This window comes from Tenrec ecaudatus, chromosome 4 (assembly GCF_050624435.1).
Source record: "Tenrec ecaudatus isolate mTenEca1 chromosome 4, mTenEca1.hap1, whole genome shotgun sequence".
In the NCBI taxonomy this organism is placed as follows: Eukaryota; Metazoa; Chordata; class Mammalia; order Afrosoricida; family Tenrecidae; genus Tenrec; species Tenrec ecaudatus.
Window position 1 is genome coordinate 183,481,725 of NC_134533.1, and position 25,569 is coordinate 183,507,293.

Genomic DNA, 25,569 nt, shown 5'->3' on the forward strand with positions numbered 1-25,569 from the left:
TCAGCAGTTTTACACAGCTTACTCAGTGGCATTAGTACATTCTTCACAGTGCACGGACACTCTGCGGCATCTCCATTCTGGCTGTTTCCATCAATCCAGGTCTATACCTAGGCCCCTTTACAGACTTATCTTTGTTTTTAAAAGTAATTGTTTCCCTTTTTCTCATGTAGATGATTTTTTCAAGGGAGCTCAGGACTTAACAATGCTATTCTTTATCTTGTGAACTAATCTGTTATTTAGTTAAAAAAGAAAAGAAAAAAAAAAGGATGGACCACAGGGGCTATTTTTGATGCAAGGTTTAACCTGGATACCAGGGAATCCTCTGGTCTCAGCCAGGCCAGTTAATCTGCTTTGAGGTTGTGTTTAATGGAATTGGAGGTTTGGTACCTTTCTTTCCCATGCAAGCGATCAGGGTCTATCTATTGTGACTCAGTCAGGAATGGTTGGTAGTGTTAGCCTGCACCACCATCTAGGGGACAGTAAATAGGCTAAATAATTTTGGGAACCTATGTTGTGAGCTCTGGTTACTGCTTTCTTCTTGAATTGTGGTTTCCTTCTTATTACCTTCTCCTTCAGACAAGTAGACACCAATAGTTGTCCCTTGATTGGCCAATTTAAAAGCGTTTAAGACTGTAGATACTAATTACCCACCAGGAGGTAGAGTATAAACTTTATGAACTAAATCATGCCGTTTGACTAAAATGTCCCAGGAAACTCTGGTCCTAGTCCCGGTGAAAACTATTTTGAATGATGTGGTACAGTGACCTTATGTATTTGCCAAGCTCACAAGACTGAGCAGTCCTGTAAACTCTGGACCTTAGCTACTCACATCTCCGCATTGCTGCGTTCTCATAGTCGGGGAAGCCCACACGGTCTCTGTGAGTCTGTGGCTCCTTAATTGTAGCACATGAACTACAGAATGCCATTGTTAATAAGAGAGTCTTCGAGGGGGAGGACTCTATACAGGAACTCTCTGTACTCGCTGCACAATTTTTTGCGCCACCCCCCCAAAACAAATTTCCCCTGAAAAATAAAATCATCCTAAAAACAGTAAAAGCCCCCAGAACTCAACAGTCATTTTCACTTATTTTTTCAGTGATACATAAGTCTTAAAATCCATCCCCGGTAGCTGCCCAAGTCAGCTTCTTTTAGAATGAAAACCTTTTCTTGATTTTTCTTTTCTTTTAAATAACGGGTCTCATCATATTTGTCCTTTTGTATTTGGCTCACTTCGGTCAGCATAATGAGCTAAGGGCCCCTTCACGAGGGATTTTCTTTAATTTCTGGATTTGAAGGATCTTTCCCTTGAGCTGAAGTAAACATGCGTCAGTCCTTGGGTATGCGTGCGCATTTAGAAATTTCTAAAAAGCTTGACAAATATAATTAAATGGTTTAATTTCATTATATTCCAGGAATTGAATATAGACATCCAAGGAGAAACCGTATTTCCACACAAACAGCAGAAGGTCGTTTTCTTAGCAAATGTGTTTCTATTTGTTAGAGTTTGTGGTTTCTCTTTCACCTGCGGCCTTTTTGGTAATTCTATGGGCAAAAAGAGGAACAGTGTAAGATTTTAAATAGTCTTACCTGGGTTAAAAAAAGAAGCAGCCGTAGCACCCCATACACCTATTTTAGATGAGTACACCTCTCTGTAATAAACATTCAGCTGGCTGAGAAGGTGGCAGTCTGTTATTACTATTATTTTTTTACAATCCCCAAGAATAGTCATAACAGGATCTAAGTGCATATGGTTTCACATGTGAATGAGAACAATTTGTTTCTAGGGTCCTGATGAGGAAGCTGTTGTGGATCTTGGCAAAACCAGCTCAACCGTGAACACCAAGTTTGAAAAAGAAGAACTGGAAAGTAAGTTTGTTTAAAGTAACTCACTGTACTTAGCAGGATAAATTACTGATACAGGTTGGATATTGTCTTTTAAGATCTGCATACTATTTGTTGAAATATTTTTTTGGTGGTGCTGGTTGTGAGGGAGAGCATATATTGAGAATCATATTCATGCTCGATCCTTTTGAGTGCAATTTAAGGAGTAAGACCACAGATGCATATGTAGCCTCACCCATATCTAGAAATAAGCATTGCCAGTACCCCTGGGGACCCCCATATATGTCCTTACTGGATCTTCACACTTTGTGGAGACTATTGGCATACCAGATTTCAGCGTACTTTTTTTTTTAACCGCACGTAATTGATTTTAATGAGGAGGGAGGGGGGCTCCACATTATCGATTACCCTGGGTCATCCGCCTGGGAGGGCTGCGGCTCCCGGAGCAGTGCAGCTCAGGACTTGCTCGCTGCTGGAGAGTGTCGCGATGCGGGCGCCAGTCAAGCCGCCTGGCTTTGGGGCCCTTCAGCGCTGGAAGATGGGAGAATGCAGCTCCTGGCCGGACCCTTTCAGCGTACTTTTTAAACATCAGCAATGGCACTAAAACTTGGAAAATTGAGTGAGCACAGCTACGAAATCAGTTAATTCTTCTATTTTTTATGTCTAGTAAGCACAAGGTAACTCCAAACATCTCCCCATGTTAACATCTCACACAGCCACCATACAGTGATCAGAATGAAGAAATTAACTTGAGTACCATACTTTGAACTAAACTGCAGATTATATTCAGATTCCACCAGTTTTTCCATTGACGCTCTTTCCTCCTGTCCCACAATTGAGTCAAAACTCTAGACCAGTGGTTCTCAACCTTCCTAATGCCACGGCCCTTTAATATGATTCCTCATGTTAGGGTGACTCCCCCAACTATAAAATTATTTTTGTTACTACTTCATAACTGTAATTTTGCTACTGTTTTGAATAGGGCGACCCCTGTGAAAGGGTTGTTTGACTCTCTCCCCCCCCCCCAAAGGGGTCGCGACCCACAGGCTGAGAACTGCTGCTGTAGACCACGGACCATGTAGTGGTCGTGCATCCATAGTGTTCTCAAATCTCTGATAGTTTCTCAGTTCTTGTTTTTTTATGATCTGGATGCTTTTTCCGAGTCATGGTTAGGTATTTTGTAGAATGTACCTTTCGGTTGAGTGACACTGTTACATGAATACACCTAGGCTTTAGTATCACGGAGGAGGAGTTCCAGAGAGGTAATTATCTTTCTTGTTGCATCTTATCAGCGGCCGGTATCAACATACCTTATTAGTCATGTTAACCCTGAACACTTGGTTAGTTTAAGACTGTGTTCATGAACATTGTGTTCTTCGATATTTTCCCCCTCCTTTGGGTCTCTTTTGGGAACTACGGTTTTAAAGATCTTCTGTGAGAGATATTACCATAAAGGAATGTTAATCTGTTGCTTTAAAAAGAGGAGATGGAAAGAGATACAAACAAGGATCTTCCTCATTTACATTCTGAGATTTAAAAAACAGATGTCTTTTATTAAACTTCAATTTCTAGGAATTAAGGGAGTTGAATCTTATAGCCACCACTTTTCTGTCAAATGTGTAGTGATGCTTCTTTAATCATCACGTATTATTTAAAGTCAGCACTCTTAACGTGTGATCTTGAACATGCAGAGCTAGGTACCAAGCAGAGCAATTTTTTGTTAACTGTTTAGTTCTTTTGGTTACCCCAGAGCCCTTGCTCTGCATTCTTTGTACACATCGGTGTTTAGTTATTATGTGTAAAGAGGAGACACCAAGTTACTTCCAGAGAATTTGACTGAGTAGTTAGTTGTATGATTGGAAGAAGTGAAGTAAGGATCAAGGGAGGATAAATAATAGAGGACAATACGAGTGATCATAAAGGCAGAAAAACAAACAAACAAACAAACCTCAAGCCAATAGAGTCCAGTCACTCAGTTTTTGGATTCTGTATATTTTTACTTTGTCTTCATTAAAAGTGCCCTGGTGGCTGTTGGGTGAGGGTGGACTGCGAACTGCAAGGTCGGTGGGTCAAAGCTCCCAGCTGCTCCGTGCCAGAGAGATGCACCTGTGTGCTCACACAAAGATTCATAGCCTCCGAAGCCCCACATAAGGTCGCTGTGCGCTGGAATTGACTCGACGGCAGTGAGTTTTTGTTTAGTTGTTCTAAACTGCAGACTCAAGAGAATTCTTTTCATCTGGGTGCACTGGGACTGTGTGCCACGACCCATTAGTAACAGCTGTATAATTGCCCGTGCACAGTGGTGATAAATGAACTCTTTCATTTCCACTTTTCTTGATGTTCAGAAGGAAATACTCTCACTAAAATAGTAACATTACTGAGATTGTTTAGAATTGTTTTAGAACTCACAACATAAAATTTACCACGTTTAAGTGTATAGTTCGGTGCTTTCTCTACGCTAACCAATGAATTATGGTTACGCTAACCAATGAATTAAGAATTACCACTCTCTAGCTAGCTGTGGAATATTTTCAGCATCTCATATTGAAACCATGCCTAATTGGTTTTTGAAATTTAGGATTCACTGGTAAAATTTCTTTAGGTAGCTGATAGTTCATTCATTTCTGCAAACCCATTATTGAGTTCTTATACCTGAAAATGTATAACCAGATAATTTAGTTAAAATTATATTTCTTGAAGTCTAGTCTTCTTTTGTTTTAAAGGTGCTAATTTAATGACATTGGTATATTTGGCCCACTGATTAGCCATTTAGCTTGTCAAAAAAGACAAAGAAAAGTCCAGTAACTCTCCTATATTAACATTCAGAAGAGACATTACACCTAAATGAAGTACAGGATCCTGATTAGCTTCTTGACCGAGAACGAAAACTAACTCCACATTTAGAACATTATTGCCACAGTTGACAACATTTATATGTGAGATATAAATTCAATATTTTTGTCAATGATAAATTTTCTCACTTTTACTGTTTGTTTAATATATATATGTAATGGCACACACACTTTGGGGCACAATGCCTGCAGTTTATGTTCAAAAATTGGAAAAATTAAAGACGGACTATATGAAATGGGACAAAATGTAAATAATGGGTCTCAGTAAAACACGACAATTCCTTGTACCTTTTATTTTGCAAGTTAAATATATCTTGCAAGTTAAATATATTACCATGAAAAAAATATACTTGATATTGGGTACTCAAGATGGATTCACCATTTCTTTGACACATGTATGTGTTTTCTACTTGTTCTACTCAAATTTCCTATAAGCAGTGGCAAACCCAATAGCTATGACCACGCCTCGCACTAAGATCTGTGTGTAAATGCCGTTTCCGACTTGAGGCGCTGTAGGAAAGCGTGGGATTGTCCCTTTGGACTTCCGAGATGGTCACCTTCACAGAATACACAGTCTCAGCTGTCTGTCGTAGAGTAGCAGGTATGTTTGAACTGCCGACCGGCCTTGAGGTTAGCAGTCCAACGCTCAACCCACTGAACTACCAGGGCCCCAAAGTGAACCCAAGACTCCTTGGAGAATTGGCTGGTTCCAAGGCTTGGAAAAGCAGTGTACATTGTGATGAGCCTGGAAGAAGTGCTCACAACAAGGACGAGGGGGACACATGGCAGGAGACCCTGCTTGCAGGGGCTGCTACTGGCCCTCTGGGAACATTGTGAACATTAAAATAAATAAATGAATAAAATGGAAAAACCACAAGTCTATGCTGGTAATAAAATAGATAAAATAGAGAAAGAGGGGCTCTTCCTTTTTAATAGAATGTTGATTATTTTAAGGGCAAGGGGATGATTGAATATTAATAAGTTAGAATATTCAGAGGTATTTATTACTTTGGGTCTGTACAATTTTATATTTAGAGCAGCAGAATATTTTTTTAATTTTTAAAAATACTTTATATAGATTTTTCACATCTATCAAGCAAATATGTACATATGTTGCCATCGTCATTTTCAAAACATTATCTTTGTACTTGAGCTCTTAGCAGCTTTCTGAGGTACTATTGACCCACTGTCATTTGAGAGATTTTAGAGGTGAGACCTAATTGATTCACTTTAAACAGGTTTAGCTTGTTTTGTTTTTTTCCCTCATTAATTTGCTCTCACTCTGTGACTAGACTTGTGCTCTCTGACAAGTTTAAGAAGCCTTTTATAAATTTCCTTAAAGGGTTTAAAAATTAACCAAAGGAGGTGGTCTAAAAAACCTAAATAAGACATCATTTAATTCCCAGATTTTCCATCTATTGCTCATGCGTTGTACCGCCCACTAACATTGGGTTGGTTCTGATTTTCAGTGACCCTGTGTAGGGTTTCCTAGACAGAAGTCAGTATGGAAACAGACAGCCTCATCCTTCTCCCAGGGAGTGGCTGGTGGGTTTGACCCACTGACCTTTCACTGATCAGCCTAATGCCTCACCCACAGTGCCACCAGGGTTCCTTCCATATGCTACAAACCACGGGATTGATGCAATTGGCATTTCTTAGACTGTTATATTTTAAAATTAATTCCAGTTAAATATATGACAGTATTCAAAGTATTTTTTAAAATTGTAATACTATTTCTAGGGTTCAGAGAATTTTCAAATTGCATCTAAGGATGAAAGTTTTGGGACATATTTTCTGATCATCTTAATCTGAAATTTGCTAGGACAAGAATGCCACTAACTGATCCTATTTTAATATGCCACATTATATTTTGTTTCCTAAGGGCTGAAAACAGCTCATGCCAGGTGTGCTTTGCATGGTTGCAATGTTGGACTTGTTTCTCGCTCACATCTGCCTTCACTCAACACGGCTAAGATAGGAAACGCATGTGAACATTAGGAAATCAAGCTCACATCTCTTGGGATTTGACATAGTACTGCTCGCCATCTAATTTCCTGATATGTTCCACTTAATGGGCAAAAGAAAGACTGCCTTTCATAACGCTTTTAGCATATGGAGTCAGGCTATTGCAAAATCACAATTTGCTTTTCCTTGTCTGAAAGTAACAACAAGAAGAAAACACCCAAACTTATTGCCATCGAGTCTTGCTTGCATTGAGTCTGATTTGATTTATTTAATCTGATAATTTATTCATTGGAGTATTTAAACCATTTGCATTTAATGTAGCCCTGAGTAGTTTGGACTTTACTGTTTGAGGTTTTCAACCCTCCTGAATTAGTAAAGGGGTATTGATAGGCATACTTTTTATTAATATCGATTATAAAATACTTAATCGTGATTGAAGCAGATCTCTTAAGAACCTATACTAACTAACCCAGGCTGGCCATAAAGGTAGATGGAAGATCTTTATCTGTTGTATGATGTGATTTCAGTAACCAAGCTCTTTTCTTTTTTGTCTCAAAACACCTTTGATTGTCAAACAATGACTTGCATAGGTAACCTTTATATGTAGCCTGTCAATTGTGTTAACCCTTGACATGACATTCTGTGGAGCACTGTGTAGAACAAGATGAATAAAAGGAGGCTAGTCTTGTTAATTATGTGCCCTCGTATGTGATTAGAATCAATGTGAATTGTGGTATACTTTGTGTGCATCAGCCTTTTCCCCGTTTTGGAAAGTCAGTAATCTGTATCTGAACCTTTTAATAGGTCATCGAGCTGTATATATTGGTGTTCATGTTCCTTTCAGTAAAGAGAGTCGTCGCCGTCACAGGCATCGGGGACATAAGCATCACCACCGCAGAAGAAAAGATAAAGAGTCAGACAAAGAAGATGGACGGGAATCTCCTTCTTACGGTAAGGGCGAACCAAAAACCCTACGCCGCCTGCTTAAGGCTTTTCTGGACAGCGTTTTATTTTTTACCGAAAACTTCCTTTTCCCATTGCATGTCTGCAGTAATTGAGCCACGTTGTATATATTGGGTATTACTACTTGAAAGCAGATTTTTTTATAAGAAGAAAAATAATTAAGATCTATTTAGGACAAGTGAAAAAAAAGAAGTGTTTTTCTCTTGTGTTCTACTGTGGTATTGTAAAAGGTGGATCTTAATATTTAATTGCTAATTTAAGAGGATTTGATACCCCTTTTTATTAATAAATCATTTTATTATAGGAGCTTTTACAGCTCTCTTACAGTGATCCGTTCATCAATTGTATCACACACATTTGTACATATGTTGCCATCATCGTTTTCAAAACATTTTCTTTCTGCTTGAGCCCTTGCTACCAGCTTTTTTCCATCCCTCCCCCATCCTCCCACCTTTGTGAACCCCTGATAAATGACAAATTATACCATCCGCTGTCTCCCTTAATACACGTTTCTGTTATTTTTCCCTCTGGGAGGTGGGGGTTATATGTCAATCATTGTAGTCAGTTCCCCATTGCTCCCTCTTCTCCCTCTTCCTTCCCCCTACCCTCATGATATTGTTACTCCCATTACTGTTAGAGGGGTTTATCTGTCCTGGATTCCGTGTGTCAAGAACTCTTCTCTGTAGCAGTGTACATGCTTCAGTCAAGCTTGATTTGTAAGATGGAGCTGGGGTCATAATAATGGGGGGACGGAAGCATTAGGAACTGGGGTTATGTTATGTGTTCCTTCAGTGCTATGCTGCACCCTGGCTGACTCATTCCTTCCCTGTGACCCTTCTGTGAGGGAATAACTAATTGTCTACAGATAGGTTTTGGGTTTCCACTGTGGACCCCCCCCTCATTTGCATCAATATATTTGTTTGTTTTGGGTCTTCTGATCCCTAATCCCAATGAGACCATAGAGGCTGCTGTGCTTCTCCAAGTGGGCTTTGTTGCTTCTCTGCTGATGGCTGCTTGTTTACCTTCAAGCATTTAAGAACTCAGGCACTCTATCCTCTAATAGCTGGGCGCCATTAGCTTTCTTCACCATGTTTGCTTATTCACCCATTTTTACTTCAGTGATCCTGTCAGAAGGTGAGCAACACAGAATGCCAGGTTATTAGAACAGTGTTCTTGCATTGATGGAGTACTTGAGTAGAGGCCCAATGCCCATCTGCTACTTTAATACTTAACAATTAAATATATGTACCTAGACCTATAGCCCTGTGTTATATATTTACATATGTGCATGCCTATATTTATACCTCTGTAAATGTCTTTTGCTTCCTAGTTCTTTCCTCTATTTCTTTTGACTTTCCCCTTGTCCCACTATCATGTTTGACCGTCATTCGGCTCTCAGTACTTTCTTGGCTACACTGCATTTGATCAAACCCCACCAGGCATTCTATGCTCTCCTGGCCATCAATTTTAGATTTCTTATTGTTCCCTTGTCCCTGGGTTTGTGGGCTCCCTTTATCTTATGTGACATTATGTACATGTGCAGTGAACAGACATCTGAAATCCTGGAATGGATTGAGGTGGTTTTTGTTTTCCTCTTTTGATTTTTGAAGTTCCTTCTTTAGGTGCGTAGGTATTTGTTACAGCAGTGTCCTTTAGTTCGACTGACTATTAACTTATTGTATTATAATACCCTTTATGGTATTACAATACCCTTTTTTGGTCTCATGCTGGATTTTGCCTTAACATTAATTTATCAGAAATTGATAATATTACTCCTGCTCCTTTTTGATTACTGTTAACTTGATGTCCACCCCACACCACCACCCCTCCCTACACTGCCAATTCTTTGGTATTTTTGTCTTTGTGTAAAAGGTGAGTATCTAGAGACAGCCTACCAGTAAGTCCTGTTTTCTTAATGTGTATTTTTTGTGGTAATGCTGGTTTATTCTACATAAATTTCAGTGGTTTTCCTCTTTTATTTAAATGAGATTTATTAATTTTCTTTAAGCATACCCTGTAATTTTTTTCATTTCTTCCCACATTTGAAACAATCTGTTCTAACTTGAAATATTGTTGACTTCCTCCCCTTTTATGAGATCTGTAACCACACTTCTAATTGTCATCTGTGAGAATTTATATATGTCATCTTACTGCATTTTTGCATGCATGATTACCACTAAGAAATCAGAGCTAAGTCTTAGGGATTCCTCTTTGTAGGTACCTTTTTGTTTCTTCAATGCCACTCAGAATTCTTGTCCTTTTTTCCCCCTTGTCTTTGGATTATGATAAATCATGGTGATTTCTTTGTTGACGCTTTTTTAATGCTTATTTTTTATGATGTTATGTCAGAGTAAACCAGCCCCTGACAATATCATGGGTCTGTAGGCACAATTATGTGGCAGTAATGTATAAAGATCACAGTAAAGTCCTAGAAGATAGGAGCGATAGAAAAGAAGGTAAAAGAAAGGAGTCAGATACATTTCCTGGACAGCCATCATCTCAGCAGCCAGGTCCAAGCAGAGAGCAGGAGGAGGAGAGAGGAGGGAGAGCTATTTATTTCTAACCAAGGCTTATATATCTTTGGAGTGTGCAAGCCCCCCAGATTACAGGTAACCACTTATGTCAAGGAAGGTTCGTACTATGGGCAATACAGCAATGGAATGGGGATGATCTAGGGGTGTACAATAGGAAGAGGAGGCCTTAGGGGTACACATGTAACAAAATGGCGGATCCTAGATTCAAGATGGCAGCCTAACCTTGATCGCCCTTGAGCTGGCTATACTTAATTCTCGGGGCTCTCCAGGGAAACATTACTATCCTTATCAGAAGGGTGTGAGCCCCACCTAAGGTGGACCAGACAATACTCTGATTGCTCTGGATGGCTAATGCCTTCAGGGAGATAACTTCTAAGCAGCTGAATTCACCACACGCTGACAAACAGTGACAACCTGGGGAAAGACCTTTCTGTGTCTCACAATGTCAGGCATTATTTTTAACAGTTTTCTCTGTACACTTTGCTTCTTCCTTTTCTGGAATTCTAGTCACATGTATGTTATTCCTCTTGATGAATTCCCACTTAATTCTTAGGCTTTCTTAATTTTTTTTTAAATTCAGGCTCACTAATTTGGGCTTACTGATTTGGTTTTATCCCGGTGTCTTTGAATACATTATTTATTTCTGAAATTTTAATATTTCTGTTCTGGATTTCTATTGGTTGTTTTTGTTTCTAATTTTTAACATATTTTGCCCATTCAGGGTTTACTTTAAATCTTAAGGTTGTTTGTTGTTGTTGTTTTGTTTTACTGCTTTTGCATTTTCCTTGATTTTGTGTGGCTTCGTTGATTTTTTTTAGCCAATTTGTTGAGGGTCTCTAAATACTGTTGTTTTTTTAAATTCCTTATCATGTGGTTCCAGTGCCTTTTCTTTCCGAGAAAGGTCTTCTTTCTTAGTGTGAGTGGGAATTGTTTCTGAAACATTTTGATGTTGTGTTTTTAATTGATGATTTTTATGTTGGGGAGATCTGAGCCTCTCACTACCTGCCTCTCCTGGTGGGTTTAGTAAAGGATGAGTATTGGCATATTTATCTTTTTATGCTTGCTTTTTATGTAGCACAGTTGAGGGCTTGTTTCAACTATATTAATAATGATCGGGTGGCACAGGAGTTGGGTTGTGACCCTTGCCCAGTCAGTATGGCTCCAGGAGTTGGGGATGTGGCTTGGCTATGTGGGTACAATTGCTTCCTTCTATCAAGTGGGACATGAAAAAGAACGTCACAAAGGAAATATAAATATGTATACACACACAATTGGGAAATCAGATAAACAACAGCAAAAAATATGAGTAAACATGAAAGGAAAGGAAAAAGGAAGGCCAAGAAGAAAGTAGAATAAGGAAAACCAGGGAGATGGGGAAGGAAAAGAAAACTAAGGTCGATGGACAAAGAGGGAAGGGATTTAAGAAAAGGCGGAAAAAGCAAAAGCTAAAGAACCAAAAGCAAAGAAAGGAAAGCAAAATAGAAAGAAAAGAAATGAAAAGAAAGGACAGAACTGGAGACAGGGCCTCCTCTGCCAGCTGAGTCAGCCACAGTGGGTTGGGAGGGGGCTGGTCACCAGACCTAGGTGAGTTCCTTCTTGCAGGTTTCTATATTGTCTATGGCCAGTGCACCTGATCTGTACTGGCTCAGAAGGATCTCTGTCAGTCACAGGGGGCAGGTGGGGCAGGGCAGGTGGTTATGGAATGAGTTCCCAGCTGTCCAGGGGTGGCCGGGGACCCAGCACTACATCTGGTGTTCTGCTGGTCTGATGAGTGGGAGTTTATGCACCTCCAGGCGGGAGGGTGGAGCCCGAGTTCGAGGCTCACACTCAGACAGAGCAGGGACTGCTTGAGGAGTGTGTGCCATTGGCTACTGGGTGGGTAAGTGGAGTTCTGACCACCAGGAAGTTAAGGAGAGCAAGAGAGAACCCCACCTTTCTTGTTGCCAGCAACCAGCGTACCAGGCCATATGTGTCGGAATGCTTCTACAAAAGTTCTTGATGGCTACACCACATCCGGCTCGCTGACCAACCACTCTTCTGTCTTCTCCCTCCCTGCTCTGTTCAGCTGCTGCTTCTAATCAAGCCAAACCCACTGCCTTCAAGTGGATTCTGACTCGTAGCAACCCTGCATAGGGTTTCGAGGCCATCAATCTTCACAGGAGCAGATGGTGTCCTCTTCTCTCATGGAGCACCTGCTGGGTTTGATCTGCAGGCTTAGTGCTTAGCAGTCCATGCTTACCCAGCGGGGCCACAGCATGTAAAACACATCCTGTCCCTTCCCCTAGAATTCAGCTGAGCATCTGCATCTGTTTCATTAGGTCTCCTGAGTCCTTGATGTGTGAGAGGGCCTGTGCAGCCTGCCGGCCATCCTCTTGGAAGTCCCGTTTCCCTTTTGAATCCATATTCTTTGGCCAGATAGGCTGGATTAACCCTTGGTTATTGCTGCTCCCAGAGCTTTAAGACTATCCGTGGACTGTATTTATTATAAGTGTTTTTCTTTCAGAAATCTGAGTTTTTATCTTTGTATCAATTGAGAAAGATTTTGAATGCTTATTTGAATTTTCATTTTCTCAAGACACACCCTCGCAGAGAGTTCAGTTTATCCTTGGTACTGAAGATGATGATGAGCAGCATATTCCCCACGATCTCTTCACGGAAATGGATGAGCTGTGTTACCGAGACGGGGAAGAATACGAATGGAAAGAAACAGCCAGGTAGTCTTTCTGAGTCTCATTTCCTAATCCTTGTGGTCCTCACATGAAGCCGCTGATTTTAACACAATGGCCCAAGAACTTCTTCATCAGCGTCCGGAAATTATTTCTGTAGTCTCAGCATTGTTTGCCTAGAGAGTTCTTACTATTTTCACATTTTAAAAGCTATTGTGATATTGTAGATTTCTATAAGTCTTACAGAAATTTGGAAGATATAAATCTTATGTATTATAAGTTTAATAAGAGAAGATGAGAAGTGGAAACTATTAACTGCAATAATTTGCCCTTTTTTTTCTTTTCTCATTGTAGTTTATGTGAATAGTTACCAAAACAACTAGTTTCCCTTTCAACAATTTATGCACATTTTGGTTGATGATATTGGTTAACTGTAAGCTCTTCATCTTAATACCATTTCCGCTACTTCCTTCCTGAGCGCCCTGTTTCTGTTTGTTCTTTTTTCTTGCCCTTCTACCCACTGAGGATTTCAGCTTGCTTTTCTGTGCTGATTATTGTAATAGCTAGACTACAAAGAACTACAAGGAAACTTGTGGCTAGAAATATTGCAGACTCTGCCCTAATTAGTAAAAGTGTGTTTGTACCCACATTTTGTTGGGGTGTTGCTTGTCTTTCCCTTTGAAAGAACAAGTCTGTCCTTACTATACTAAAAGCAAACAAACGTGCTTTTATTTTAAAACTATTTTTATGTATTATGCTTTTTTTTTTTTTCAGGTGGCTGAAATTTGAAGAGGATGTTGAGGATGGAGGTGACCGATGGAGCAAACCTTACGTGGCTACGCTGTCTTTGCACAGTCTCTTTGAGTTAAGGAGCTGCATCCTAAATGGCACCGTCATGCTGGATATGAGAGCCGGCACTCTAGATGAAATCGCAGGTCCTGACCCAGTTTCTTTTATCCATTTTAAGCAGAATTAGAAACAGTTAAGTGTGGAGAAGACTCGAGTAAAATCTGAGGACGTTCATTTGATAACTATGTGTTGGCCTTCTCATCTGTGCAGAGTAGTCTGAGAGATGGGCACCCACAAGGAAGGTACACTTTTTTGGCATCTCTATGTTTGGAGTTTGGAAGACCTAGTTAGGCCTAGTGATTTTATCATCTCGAAAGCGACTAGTGACAGGCAAGGTGAGCATAGCCTCTGGAAGTTGAGAGGAAAGAGTCCCCCCTTCCCCTTAGGTTTTGACCCAAAGAGTCCAGGGAAGACTCCTTGAGGACACTAAGTGTACAGTTTATTTGTAGGACTTTGAATCCATGGGGACAAGGTCAGGCAGTACGGGGGACAAGGAGGTCTTCCAAGGAAGAGGAAGACCAGGAAGAAAAGTGCACGCGCACAAAGGCTTCTTGAATGGCCATAGTAGGAAGCATCTTGGGAAATAGCTTAGAGGGAGAGCCTACCGAGCCTAGAGTAACTTGGCAAAGCACTTGGGTTTTATTAGGTAGGTATTTTGATTGATTTAGTGGCTATAAGGTTGGATCATTTGGCAGCTTTGAATTAAAAATAGGTTTGATGCAAGGCCAGTTATTCTCTTGGAATAGTCTGATGGCATCATGAACCGTGGGAAGTAGTGGCAGTGGACTTGATGGGAGATGAGGCTTGAAGGAGACTGGCAGGAGTTTCCCTGGTCACAGTGGTGAAGCGCTCATTTCCTAACTGAAAAAGTTGGCACCTTGAACCTGCCAGCTGCTCTGGAAGCGAGAAGACCTGAAGGTCTGTTCCTGCAGCGATCACAGATGCGGAGCCCCTGTGGGACCGTTCTTTCTCCTGTGTCGGAGAGGGGTGCTGGGAGTAGGAACTGACTCACTGGCAGAGGGTTTGGTTGAGCTTGGTTTGGTTTGGTTTGGTGGAGCTAGAAAGGCCCTGGGTGGCACAGGAGTTAAAGCAGGTGGCTAACCAAGAAGGTTGGCAGTTCATTCCACCAAGGGCTGTGGAAGAAAGTCCTGGGATCTGCTACTGAAACATCATCAGTGAAACCCCAGGACAGCACAGTTCTACCACGAATTACACGAGGTTGCCATGAGTCAGAATTGGCTGAATGGTAACTGATTGTAGAAGTAAAAAGTGGACATACCCAGATACGATATTAAATTCAGTGACAATGAGTTTGATAGTGTGACTAACATAGATTACAGCCAGGGAACAAATGACAAACAAGCTCACTCTAGTATTTGATCTTTGAGAGACTGTAAACTTATTCGAATTTCTAACACTACAAATCCTTTGATCGTATCAGTTGCTTTATGTGCTGCGATCGTTACACAGAGCCTTGACTTTCTTGTCTTGTGTGAGTCACTGAACAGCTGAATTAGCTGAGAGGATGGAATTTGGACGCTGAGTCTTGAACTCTATGGTGATCACACACTGCTGTGCTTTGAGTAAATGCTGCGTGATCTGGCACTCATTTGCACGGAACACATTGTGTTAATATTTGTTCGCCTGCTAGATTGCTCTCCCTCATTTCCTTTCAGAGTAATCTACTCATAGTTTTGAATGCTTGAATTTTGATCCCAAGTTAATGTAAATGTTTAGAATTACTTCGACCTATTTTCTAAAGTAAGGGTAATCCATTCACCACAGTAATGCATAAAATGTCAGTGGTATCAGTCTCTCCACACCCTACACCTGATTATCCATCTTGTTTCTTGGTTTTAGTGCCTCTGGAAGCATGAGGGAAGAAACTTGATCCTCTTTGTTACCTGCTGTATTATTAGCATGGAGAGAACACGCAGTAAAAATTTAATAATTGAATGAATGAGAGTCCAGACTGTCATTTACAAAGCAAATTTAATTTGATGCTTTTTTTTTGAGCTGTTTATGGATCTAACGTTTGTAATGAGGTTTCATTTACATTTGTTGTGTATAACAGTCTTTGAGTGTTCATTTCTATAATAGTAACTTATTTTTCCCCCTTTGGGTAGATATGGTATTGGACAACATGATAGCCTCTGGCCAGTTGGATGGATCCATAAGGGAGAATGTCAGAGAAGCTCTTCTGAAGAGACATCATCATCAGAATGAGAAAAAATTTGCCAGTCGAATTCCCCTGGTTCGATCTTTTGCAGATATAGGCAAGAAACATTCTGACCCTCATTTACTTGAAAGGAATGGTGAGATAAGTTGTGCTGTCCAATTTTTGCTAATGCTTCCGCTCTTAACAGCATTTCTAGTTGATTGCAATGTTATTTATAATCTTACTTTTAAAATAATATGATTTATGCCTTTAAAAATAAGCATTTCCCAGATAGCTTTCTCTCACATACATTTATTTGTTGAAATTATATTTAAAATGCATTCATTATGTTAAAATGACACATTAATTTTTTTATTAAAGTCTTTGTAATATTTAATTCTGTCACTATGTACTTCACCCAGGATTCTCATTCCTTATTATTTGTTTCCATTCAAGATTTTTTAGGTATTGTTGAGTCAGTAGGTATAATTTATGGTCTTAAATGTAGTTAGATATTTATTTATTTATGCAGGGTTTGAAACTCCATCCATGAATTGATTTTTTTTCCTGTTGATTGAATCTCCTGAATATTTTTTGTTTGTTGAACATGAGTTCTGAGGTTGCCTTTTATTCATGCATAGAGAATTTGGACAAGTTTTGTTACATTGTAGGTGATGTAGTGACCTAGGTGGTCTTCCCTTGGCTAATAGAAAATGGCTCAGACCCAAGTCCACATTGTCGCTTCCCCTCATTCAGAGGGTAGTGGGGGTTAAGTGGGGCATGGGAAGACATTGGTGTTGTAGGCATTTACTTCTTTAATGGTTCTTACAGTTGTTGGCGCTTTGGAAAGTTTTGCCTTTGTTTTCCTCTTTCTCAAGCAGAGGACTTTATCACTTAGGGCTTGATTTTTGGCTCTCAGAGAATCTTCAGAAGCTAGGCATGCGGTGTATTGGAATAGCTTGTGGCGTCACTATTGCCTCCGCCACTATCTAATATCATGAGGTACGGTGAAGAGGGAGGGGTAGCATATGGGCCACAAAGCCTTTCTATTTACCTTTTATATTCCTGAAAGACGGGTATGGATATTGAGTGTTCTACAAGTAAACATCCCTAGGCCATAGGGTTAATATAGCTAGAGTCAGCACATTTTATTAATTATTGTATATAGATCTTTTGCAACTCATTGTAAGGTACTTAGGTCCATTTTTTTCTGAGCATTTGGTCATTGAAAAACTTTTTCATCTGTTTAAAATTATGCCTTGATAGATTTAACCAAGTTCAATTTGAACACTAGCCAAATATGTTACTATATTTTACCTCTCTTTTTAATATCATCATTATGTATGCTCTCCATTAGTGAAATGAATTCATTAACCCAGACAGATCTTGTTAAATGTTATTACTTATGTGCAGTGGTCCCTCACTCTTCCCGAGTGGTAGTTTGGTTCCTCTGCGTCTCAGACAATGACTGATGGCTCTTACAGGCCACTTTAGCACAGGCATTCTGTTAGTTTGGTGTTAAAGGTATAGTTATGGTTCAGGGACCCCTGCCGGTACAGTGCTAACCCACAGGTCGGTGGTCTGAACCTACCAGCCATTTTGCCAGAGAAGCGACCTTGACCTGCCCCAGCGAAGCTTATTCCCTGGAAATTCCACGGGGCACTTCTCTGCTCTGTTGGGTGGTTCTGAGGCAAAACTGACTTGGCAGTACCACTCACAAAGTTACCTCTTACCTGTCTTTCTGCACATAGTTCATGTTTTGTTTTTTAATCTAAATGGTGGTTGTTTTTATGGCTTAGAGGTTGATCTTTATTTCCGGATCCTCTGGAGCATGGAGCTCTGATTACTTAGAATTTGACCCCATTGGGTTGATTCTTATAGTTTCTCATGGTTTCCATAGAAACAGCATGCTACTCAGTTGACTACTTAATACCAGGTGTTTTGAGTATCACTATTTGTGCGCTCTTTCAATCTTCTAGATTTCCTTATTGCTGTTGTTGATAAATCCTTTATCCTTATACTGTTAAATTAAACGCTGTATGCATTTGTTAAACTTATGCTTTGAGATGTAAAAATTTGCATCCTCCAAAACAGACATTTTTCTTCTGAAAGAGGGAAAATAAGTTTAACTTGTCCTGTCATTTAGCTTTACTTGAAAGTACCGCCAGTAGGTGGTGTTCTATTGACTGAGGTCCTAAATATTTGGTTAAATATTTTTAGATTAGAAGCTATTAGGTAATGTGGATGTGGACTTGTGGGAGATAATGCTCTATAGCTGCTTGGTACAATGTGGGGATGTGCTGCCCGTAGGCTATCGGTGCTGGTAAGTTTCAGTTTGAGCTCTGCTTGCTAGATCAGTTTTCATATGTTCTCATTTGCCCATTATTTAAGTAGCAACAACTTTGCATTGATGTTGTCCTTTTCATAAAGCTGTGATATTGCTTATTCTGATTTCTAACAGAGTTTTGTCTCCTCCTCCCAGTCTCTGTAACATTTTTACTTTGGATGTAGCTTCAGGTAACTAAAGACAGTTAAATCCACTTCTGTGATTTGCTCACATTTTAATAAAAACTTGACTGCCGTGCTAACCTGCACAGCACGAATTTGGAACCTGTGGCCTACAAAGCATGCAGCTGACCGTGTAAATTGATCTTGTGTGTCTGTTTGCTTTCTGCAGTGAACTTCATCATTTTTTTTCCCGTTTGTTTTATCTCAGGGGAAGGCCTTTCAGCCTCCCGCCACTCTTTGCGAACAGGTCTGTCTGCTTCAAACCTTTCATTGAGAGGAGAATCGCCTTTATCTCTTCTTCTCAGTCATCTTCTTCCTGGTTCAAGAGCTGGAACCCCTGCAGGCTCACGGTCTACCACCCCCGTGCCCACCCCTCAAAACAGCCCTCCTTCCAGCCCTAGCTTCAGCCGCCTGAACTCCAGCAGCTCCCAGCAGAGTCAGCCTCAGACCCCAGAACTACTGGTGACACCCGCCAGTGATGATATTCCCACAGTAGTAATCCATCCGCCCGAGGAGGACCTAGAAGCGCTGAAAGGCCAGGAGCAGAAGAATGAGGAAAATATTGACATAACTGCAGGCAACTATCCCAAACCCTCCATGTGTGGTGCTTTCTGCCTCTGGGTCACGTGCACTTGGAATGCCTTTCAGCACATAGCTTGAGCAGCATACGTAGTTCATGCTTTCGATTTGTTTTGACTTCTGCATGTTGTTTCCCTGCGAGTGTGACAGAGAAAATAGTAGAATGGTTTGAAAATTTCATTTATACAAATACCACACATCATTTAAGCCCCTTTTTTCTTTTTTTTTTCAGTGAGATTTTTTGATATTAGGGTGTTTGAATGGTTTATAAGAATGTAGACATTTTGTAACTGTCATTTGCCATGATTTTTTTTAAATGGTGTCTTTTGTGCCGTTCTTTCATAACATAAGTAGGCACACGTTGTATATGCACGTTATAATCAGGTTATGGTACACCTCTTTTCTTCAGAGATCGAAGTTCATTTTAGTTTTCTTAGATGCTCTGTGGTGGAAAGTGAATCTGGCTGCTCCCGTAATGATTCACCGTAAAGGACGCTGTCCTCATTCTGGTCACTATGAGTTGAGTTGATTCACTGGCAGTGTAGTTTGTTATTTTATTTTTTTCTTAGCAAAGACAGGATTACGTGTTCTTTTTCACATTTTGCTTTCAAGAAGGTGGAGGCCCTCATGATTGCTTGTAACCATGTTTTTTAAGACTAGTTTTATATTTTGGGATAGAGGTTATCTTTTATTTATGGCTATATCTTTTTTTAATCCAAAATTCTCTCCTGATTTTCAGGAAAAGAGCACCTATAGTTATGGTTAGCATATACTTTTGTTTTTTTGTACGTAAATTAGGAAAATTACTACTTAGAGAATAAGTCATAATTCATTTGAGGGCTATAAGTTATGATTAAAAATGTTAATCCTATGTACATTTATGCTTTTAAATTGTCCCACTGGCTTCATGCAGGAAAATTTTTAAAAATTTATTTGTAATATTAATGACATTAATGCTAACTAGTGATTTTTAAAATCATACCTAGTTCTTTGTTGACACTTTACAGTTATTAGAATATTTAACATTTCTGAAGATTTGAGAAAGTTAGGTGTGAATATACCCACGTTCAGACACTCAGATTTTCCATAAACAGAGTAAAAAGTTAATTTCAGGAAATTAGTGATTAGAATTACTAATTAGTAATTCATAGTTGAAATCCCTGACAATAGTTGTTTGTGTTCCTGTAGCTGTATGACAGACATCTCTTTCTATTGGCTTCTGCCAAATACACCAAATAATATTTATTGAATCGAGGTTTATTCAATTTACCAAAAAAAAGAGATGCTTTTAAGAAGTATCCATGGAACTCTTGTGGCAAAACTTGGTGACATTAATTATGATCATAGTTACCGTCCCCATTGTTTTTGTAGCAGTGATCCGTGCTTTCGGCATGCCGCCTTTCTAATTCTTACAACGATGCAGTGAAGTTGGTGATCCCAGGCCTGCAAAGAGGTGTTATATCACACTCTCAATGACCATCAGGGGTTTCACCTCAAACAACCTACCCTACAACAAAATAAAAATATTTCACCGTGAACTTGACTGCTTCACAAAAAAATAGGAAATAATGAGAATGATTGAATAAAAGGTAAAAACACACTCAGAAATAATTACGTAGAAGTAATCAGCACTCTTAACTTTAATAATTAAGAAGACTCATCCTTTTTCGTTGAACAAAAGTGATTGTAAAGTTACTTGTCTTGTTTTTACCTGTATCGTGTTGGTTAGCAACCCTGAACGTTTCTTGTTTTATTTGCGCTTTTGATACAAAAGAGGAGCCTTAATGGTATGGTGGGATAGATGGTGGGCTGCTAACGGCAGGGTTGGCAGATCAAATTCACTAGCTGTTCCTTGAGAGAAAGTTGAGGAAAACTGTCTGCTCAGGAGATTTACAGCCTTGGAAACTGTACTGGATCAACTCAGTGTGAGTGGGTTTATTATTAGTAGGAAGAGAGTGTGAATTTTAGAGAACAAGGATTGGGCTTACGGATTCCTATGAGTTTGCAAGCTGGGATGGTCAGGAGACAGTAGGCAGTTAACTGAGAATTAGGGACTACAGTAAAGTATGTCACAAGATTCATCAGCCTTTTTGAAGAAAATAAATTAAATTGGAAGGGAGATGGAATTTCTAAACCAAGGAAAAGCTCCTAATTACTATTCATGGAGACATCTATTGAGGTTTTGTAATTACTAAATAAAAATAGTAGGGTCAATCGTCTGTTATCTTTTTAATTATCTTTAGTGGCTCTGGCACCTAGAAACTTCCGTTGAGTTTCCTTACTGGCTACGGTTCTGCTAGTGGAGAATTAGGGCCTCGGCTTCAGTTTGGAGAGTCTGTGGTCCCGTATTTTTGTGTCTTGGGGTCATGGCTTGGACAGATGGATAACAAGAGAGAAAGCAGTGTTTCCCATCAGTTTTTCAGTGAGAGAATTATATATAAAGAGGAATGTTTTTCTTCTGTCCGTGAATCTGAGCACTATGTACATTTTGGGCTAGATCTTTTTGTTGCTGTGGGGAGCTGCTGTACATTGTACGCTGTTTTAACAATCTCCGACCTCTGCTCGTGAGCTGGTAGTAGACACTCCATTTGTGATAACCCAAAAGTTGGCTAGACATTACCTTTGGGGGCAGGATTACTTCTGGTTGAAAACCACACCTCATCGCATTGCATCCATCCATTCATTGTGTCAAGCATATTTGTACATTTGCGAAAAGAGTTGTATGAGCCCCCAATAAATTGACTTAAAAAAAAAACACCATGCCTCTAAGTACTCCTACTTTCAAACTTTTAACGTTTGAAATAGAAAACATTCATGCTTTTGCATTTATCTTTAGTTAGGTTTGCTGTTTTACTTCAGGAAAAAAGTAAAACAATTTATTTGCCAGAGTACTTAAAAAACAAAAAAACATTTAATACATACAGAGCATTCACCTTTTTTTGGTTTTGTTTTCAATACTTGAAATTTGGTGAAAGTTTTATATGCCAGGTTAAGTTCCTGTTTAATCGTTTCTGTACGTATTATTTATTGACATTGGTTAGATTTTCCATGTGGTGTGAACATTTTCGTCGCTCCCATCTGGTTGCCCCTTTTCCGTGATTCCTGATTTGCTCCCCCCTCCCCTGTTAGCTGCTTGAGGGTTAACCTTCCCTGTATGTCTCATAGATGTCCCCCCAGCCCCTCCCTGCACCAGTGTTTTTCTTAGAATACAGCAATGTCATCCTTTTTGACACCTATGATAATGACAGCATATCACTATTATTCGCAATTTACTCATTTTAATGAATAGTTTACTCATTTAATTCCTAAGTTCCAGGAATTTATTCCAAGAGCAGAATGACTTGCTTTCTTGATGGAGAAAACACTGTAGCTTCGCTGAGGGTAGGGAGGTTTGTACAGAGAGGATAATGATGGAAAGTTTTGGCATGTCCCTGATGTGCTAGCTCTGAAAATGGGCCAGCTTTGTGGCTGCAAGCAATATCGAGGCAGTCGGTTTTCTGTTCCATGTGATTTCTTTTTCCTTATCGCGTCTTTCCCTACAGCCTTCTCATTCTGTTGTAGCATTGCTCTTCCTAAAACGAAGTGGTTGGTACTTTTCTGGAAAACTATGTAGTATGAATTCTTTTGATTGCATGAATTATCTACAAGTTAGATATCTTTTTTTTTTTTTAGTAGTTAGAAGTATGTGCTTGATGAGACCCGTCATTTCCTTTGTGCATTTGAGTAGAATTAGGTGTAAGCCAGTTTAAAATACTGCCTCATCCCCTGCCCTACCCACTTCTTGCTAACAAAGGAAGAAGTATTGGAAGTTTAGGGGCCAAGATCAAGTAAGAGAACATTTCTGTTGCTAAGCTAATTGTTAAAATTATTAGAAATCTTAGGTAAGAAAGTGTTTATTTCTCAGTTTTTCAACTTTTCCCACTGAGAACATTTCATATGTTTTTACGCCTAGAGTGTGGAGTCACAATGACAGTGGCTTAATTTGAATGTTGAAGAGAACTGACTGTCTCAAAGTTTTCTTCCACTCGTTAGTTAACTGTGAACCCGTGAAGCTTATCAATTTTCATTAGTTATGAAATGCTCCAGTTGCAAAAAGAAAAAATGAAAACTTTTTCTTACATCCATCATACGTATCTGATACACTTAAAACTTTCTAACCTGCCTGTAGATGTTCACGTCAGCGATTGTAGGGTCTAGTCTCCAAGCAAAGTTTAGGTGAATTTATGTGGGTCACTAGAGAGTGGTGATGATTATACTAATAATTAAGCACAGATATTTATCGTGTCTAAACCAAGGAAATGGATATGATAGCTTTGACTCAGTCTTACAGGTTGGGTGGTGCTACTTAAGGTCACCTACTTAGTTACATAGTGTTGGTTGGTATTTCAACAGCTCCATGTGGTTACAAAACTCATTTTTTGCTCTTAATATTGGAAGAACATTTCCTGTACTATTAAAAGCAGTACCGATAGTAGGCAGCCTAGTAACTCCCCAAGGCAGACAAAAATTGCTGAAGTAACTTTTGCATACAGAAGATTATAATAAAATTTATAGGCACCCTGTACATGTCCTGGATGTTGCCTTTCTGGTTCCTGAGTTAAAGCTAGACAGTGCCAGAGAACCTGTGTTGGCCAGGCGTACGCATGCTGAGTGCATTTGCCATCGTGCTCTTCCTCTGTCTGCATTTCACGTGTGTGTTAGCAATGCTGGAAGTCTGGCTTCCCAGCGGATTGGTAAGCAGACTTAGTAGCTCTTTCTCCCATCTCCTGTGGTTCCCACCCACTCACTTTTTTTCTTTCTGCCGAAGGCCACCATTTTTGTCAATTCCTGTTGATTATTTTAAATATTAAAACGCAGTGCTTTATTATAGAGTTGTATTCTAATTTTGCTGGTATGATACTAACACCTGGCACTTTCTTTTCCTCCAACCTTGCACATTTGCTTTTAAACAATCACTTGCAGGATATGAGCAGCGTCAAGTGACACCGTGCAATTTCTCTGTACTAACTTGAGTTTTATTCTTAAATGTAGGTATTTTGGCTTCTCCACAGTCCGCACCCGGAAACTTGGACAATAATAAAAGTGGGGAAATTAAAGGTAATGGAACTGGAGGAAGCAGAGAAAATAGTACTGTTGACTTCAGCAAGGTAATTCCATCATCAACCGGACATTTTTGTAACAACACTCTGTGTGGCTTTATTAACATTGATTATTTTGAATACTTTTTAAAAGGGTAGACTGGTGTTTTCAAACCTTACTGACACATGCTTACAATGTCCCATTGAGTTGAGAAAATGTGACCTCATAGCACATGCTTAGTACCACTCTTAGCCATTCTGGCACATACATGTAAGTAATGCGACGTGTCAGCTTTACCTACCTATAGACATCGTGAGGCTTCCCTACCTTTTGAACCACCGTGGTTTGTTCTGGAGCTACCACCACTAGAAAGGGTAATTCTGGGAATGCTGTTACAGCTCCAGCAATTCGGCCCTCCCTGGGCTGTAATTCCATCCCAGAATCCCTGTCTTGTGGTGTCAGTACTTTCTGCAGTGTCACTGGGAAACATCGGTGCTTCCCCATGGGTAGGTAAAGGCATGGACTTAGTAAAACACAGTAGCTATCTCCACCATGAGTTTTTATTTTGGGAGCTAAGTACTTAGGCAAAGGGGATCAAGAGAAAACCCAAGCCAACTTGATTTGGTTTTGTTAAATCTTTAATTCTGCAGTGCGCGGTCCATAAGTTACATTTTATAGATGGGCGTTTAAGTGGTGACGAGAGCTGTACGTTCCATCGTTACAGAGATCCTACCTATCATTCCCTCTGGCTGTTGTACATTGAATTCTGCCATGTTAACATGATCTTCTGATGATTCCCCATGAGTTAGAAGTATTTAATCACTAAGTTGCAATTTAATTTTGTTAATGACTACATTCGTATGATTTGCATGATAGCGCACCTCTAGACATCGCGTTGCCGTTTATTTTTGTTCCTCTGTCACAGTTTTGCTTTTTTACTTGGCCTGTTCCTGTGTCCGCCTCCTTGTCTCCTGTGGGGCAGGAGTCAGCCTCCTGGCACTGGAGTTGCGGCACACTGGGTGTGGGAGTCAAGAGGCCCGCTGTGAGTGCGGTTTTCTTTTCAGTAGCTAGCCCTGCAAGTGGTCGTTTAGTGACGTGTGTGAAGTTGCATCTCGGTGAAGAAACTCCCATGCTTTGGCATCATGTTGTAGCCTCCTCTCTGTAATTATACACAGACAACTAAAATTTATGATTAGGGCATTCTGAAGACGTTTACTCATCTTTTTCTTTTTAAAAGTTTGAATTAAAAAGGATTTGTATTACTTAAGAAACATTATTGGGAATTTTCTGGAATTCTCTTTAAAAGGGGCTTTATAAAATTATATAAAATACAAAGAGACTGATGAGTCTTTGCGATTAAACAAGAAGATGATTTGAAATGAGTCATTTTTAGCACTGTGTATAATTTCATGAATCCTTGTAAGTTTGTGACTGTATTTGTCTTTAGTAGTTTTTAATGAATAGTGCTATATTCTTTGAAATTTCTTCTAGCTTCTATTTGATAATTTAGATGTCTAAAGTAGTAAATATCGATAGTTAAAAGAGTTGAAATATTGCTCAATGGACGTGTTTTG

At 39.7% G+C, this 25,569-nt stretch overlaps 1 protein-coding gene across 10 annotated transcripts in view; it reads left to right on the forward strand.

Moving 5' to 3' along the window:
• Positions 1–25,569, forward strand: part of SLC4A7 (solute carrier family 4 member 7) — a 114,681-nt gene that overhangs the window by 43,080 nt on the left and 46,032 nt on the right. For 5 of the 10 annotated variants that reach the window (XM_075547128.1, XM_075547125.1, XM_075547127.1 and 2 more), the window contains exons 2-8: positions 1,785–1,866; positions 7,464–7,610; positions 12,732–12,870; positions 13,597–13,757; positions 15,798–15,986; positions 18,546–18,914; positions 23,948–24,063. In XM_075547128.1, the coding sequence (XP_075403243.1) occupies positions 1,785–1,866; positions 7,464–7,610; positions 12,732–12,870; positions 13,597–13,757; positions 15,798–15,986; positions 18,546–18,914; positions 23,948–24,063 (1,203 nt within the window). The remainder of the gene's footprint in view (positions 1–1,784; positions 1,867–7,463; positions 7,611–12,731; positions 12,871–13,596; positions 13,758–15,797; positions 15,987–18,545; positions 18,915–23,947; positions 24,064–25,569) is intronic. The other 5 variants (XM_075547131.1, XM_075547135.1, XM_075547133.1 and 2 more) reach the window with 2 other exon arrangements.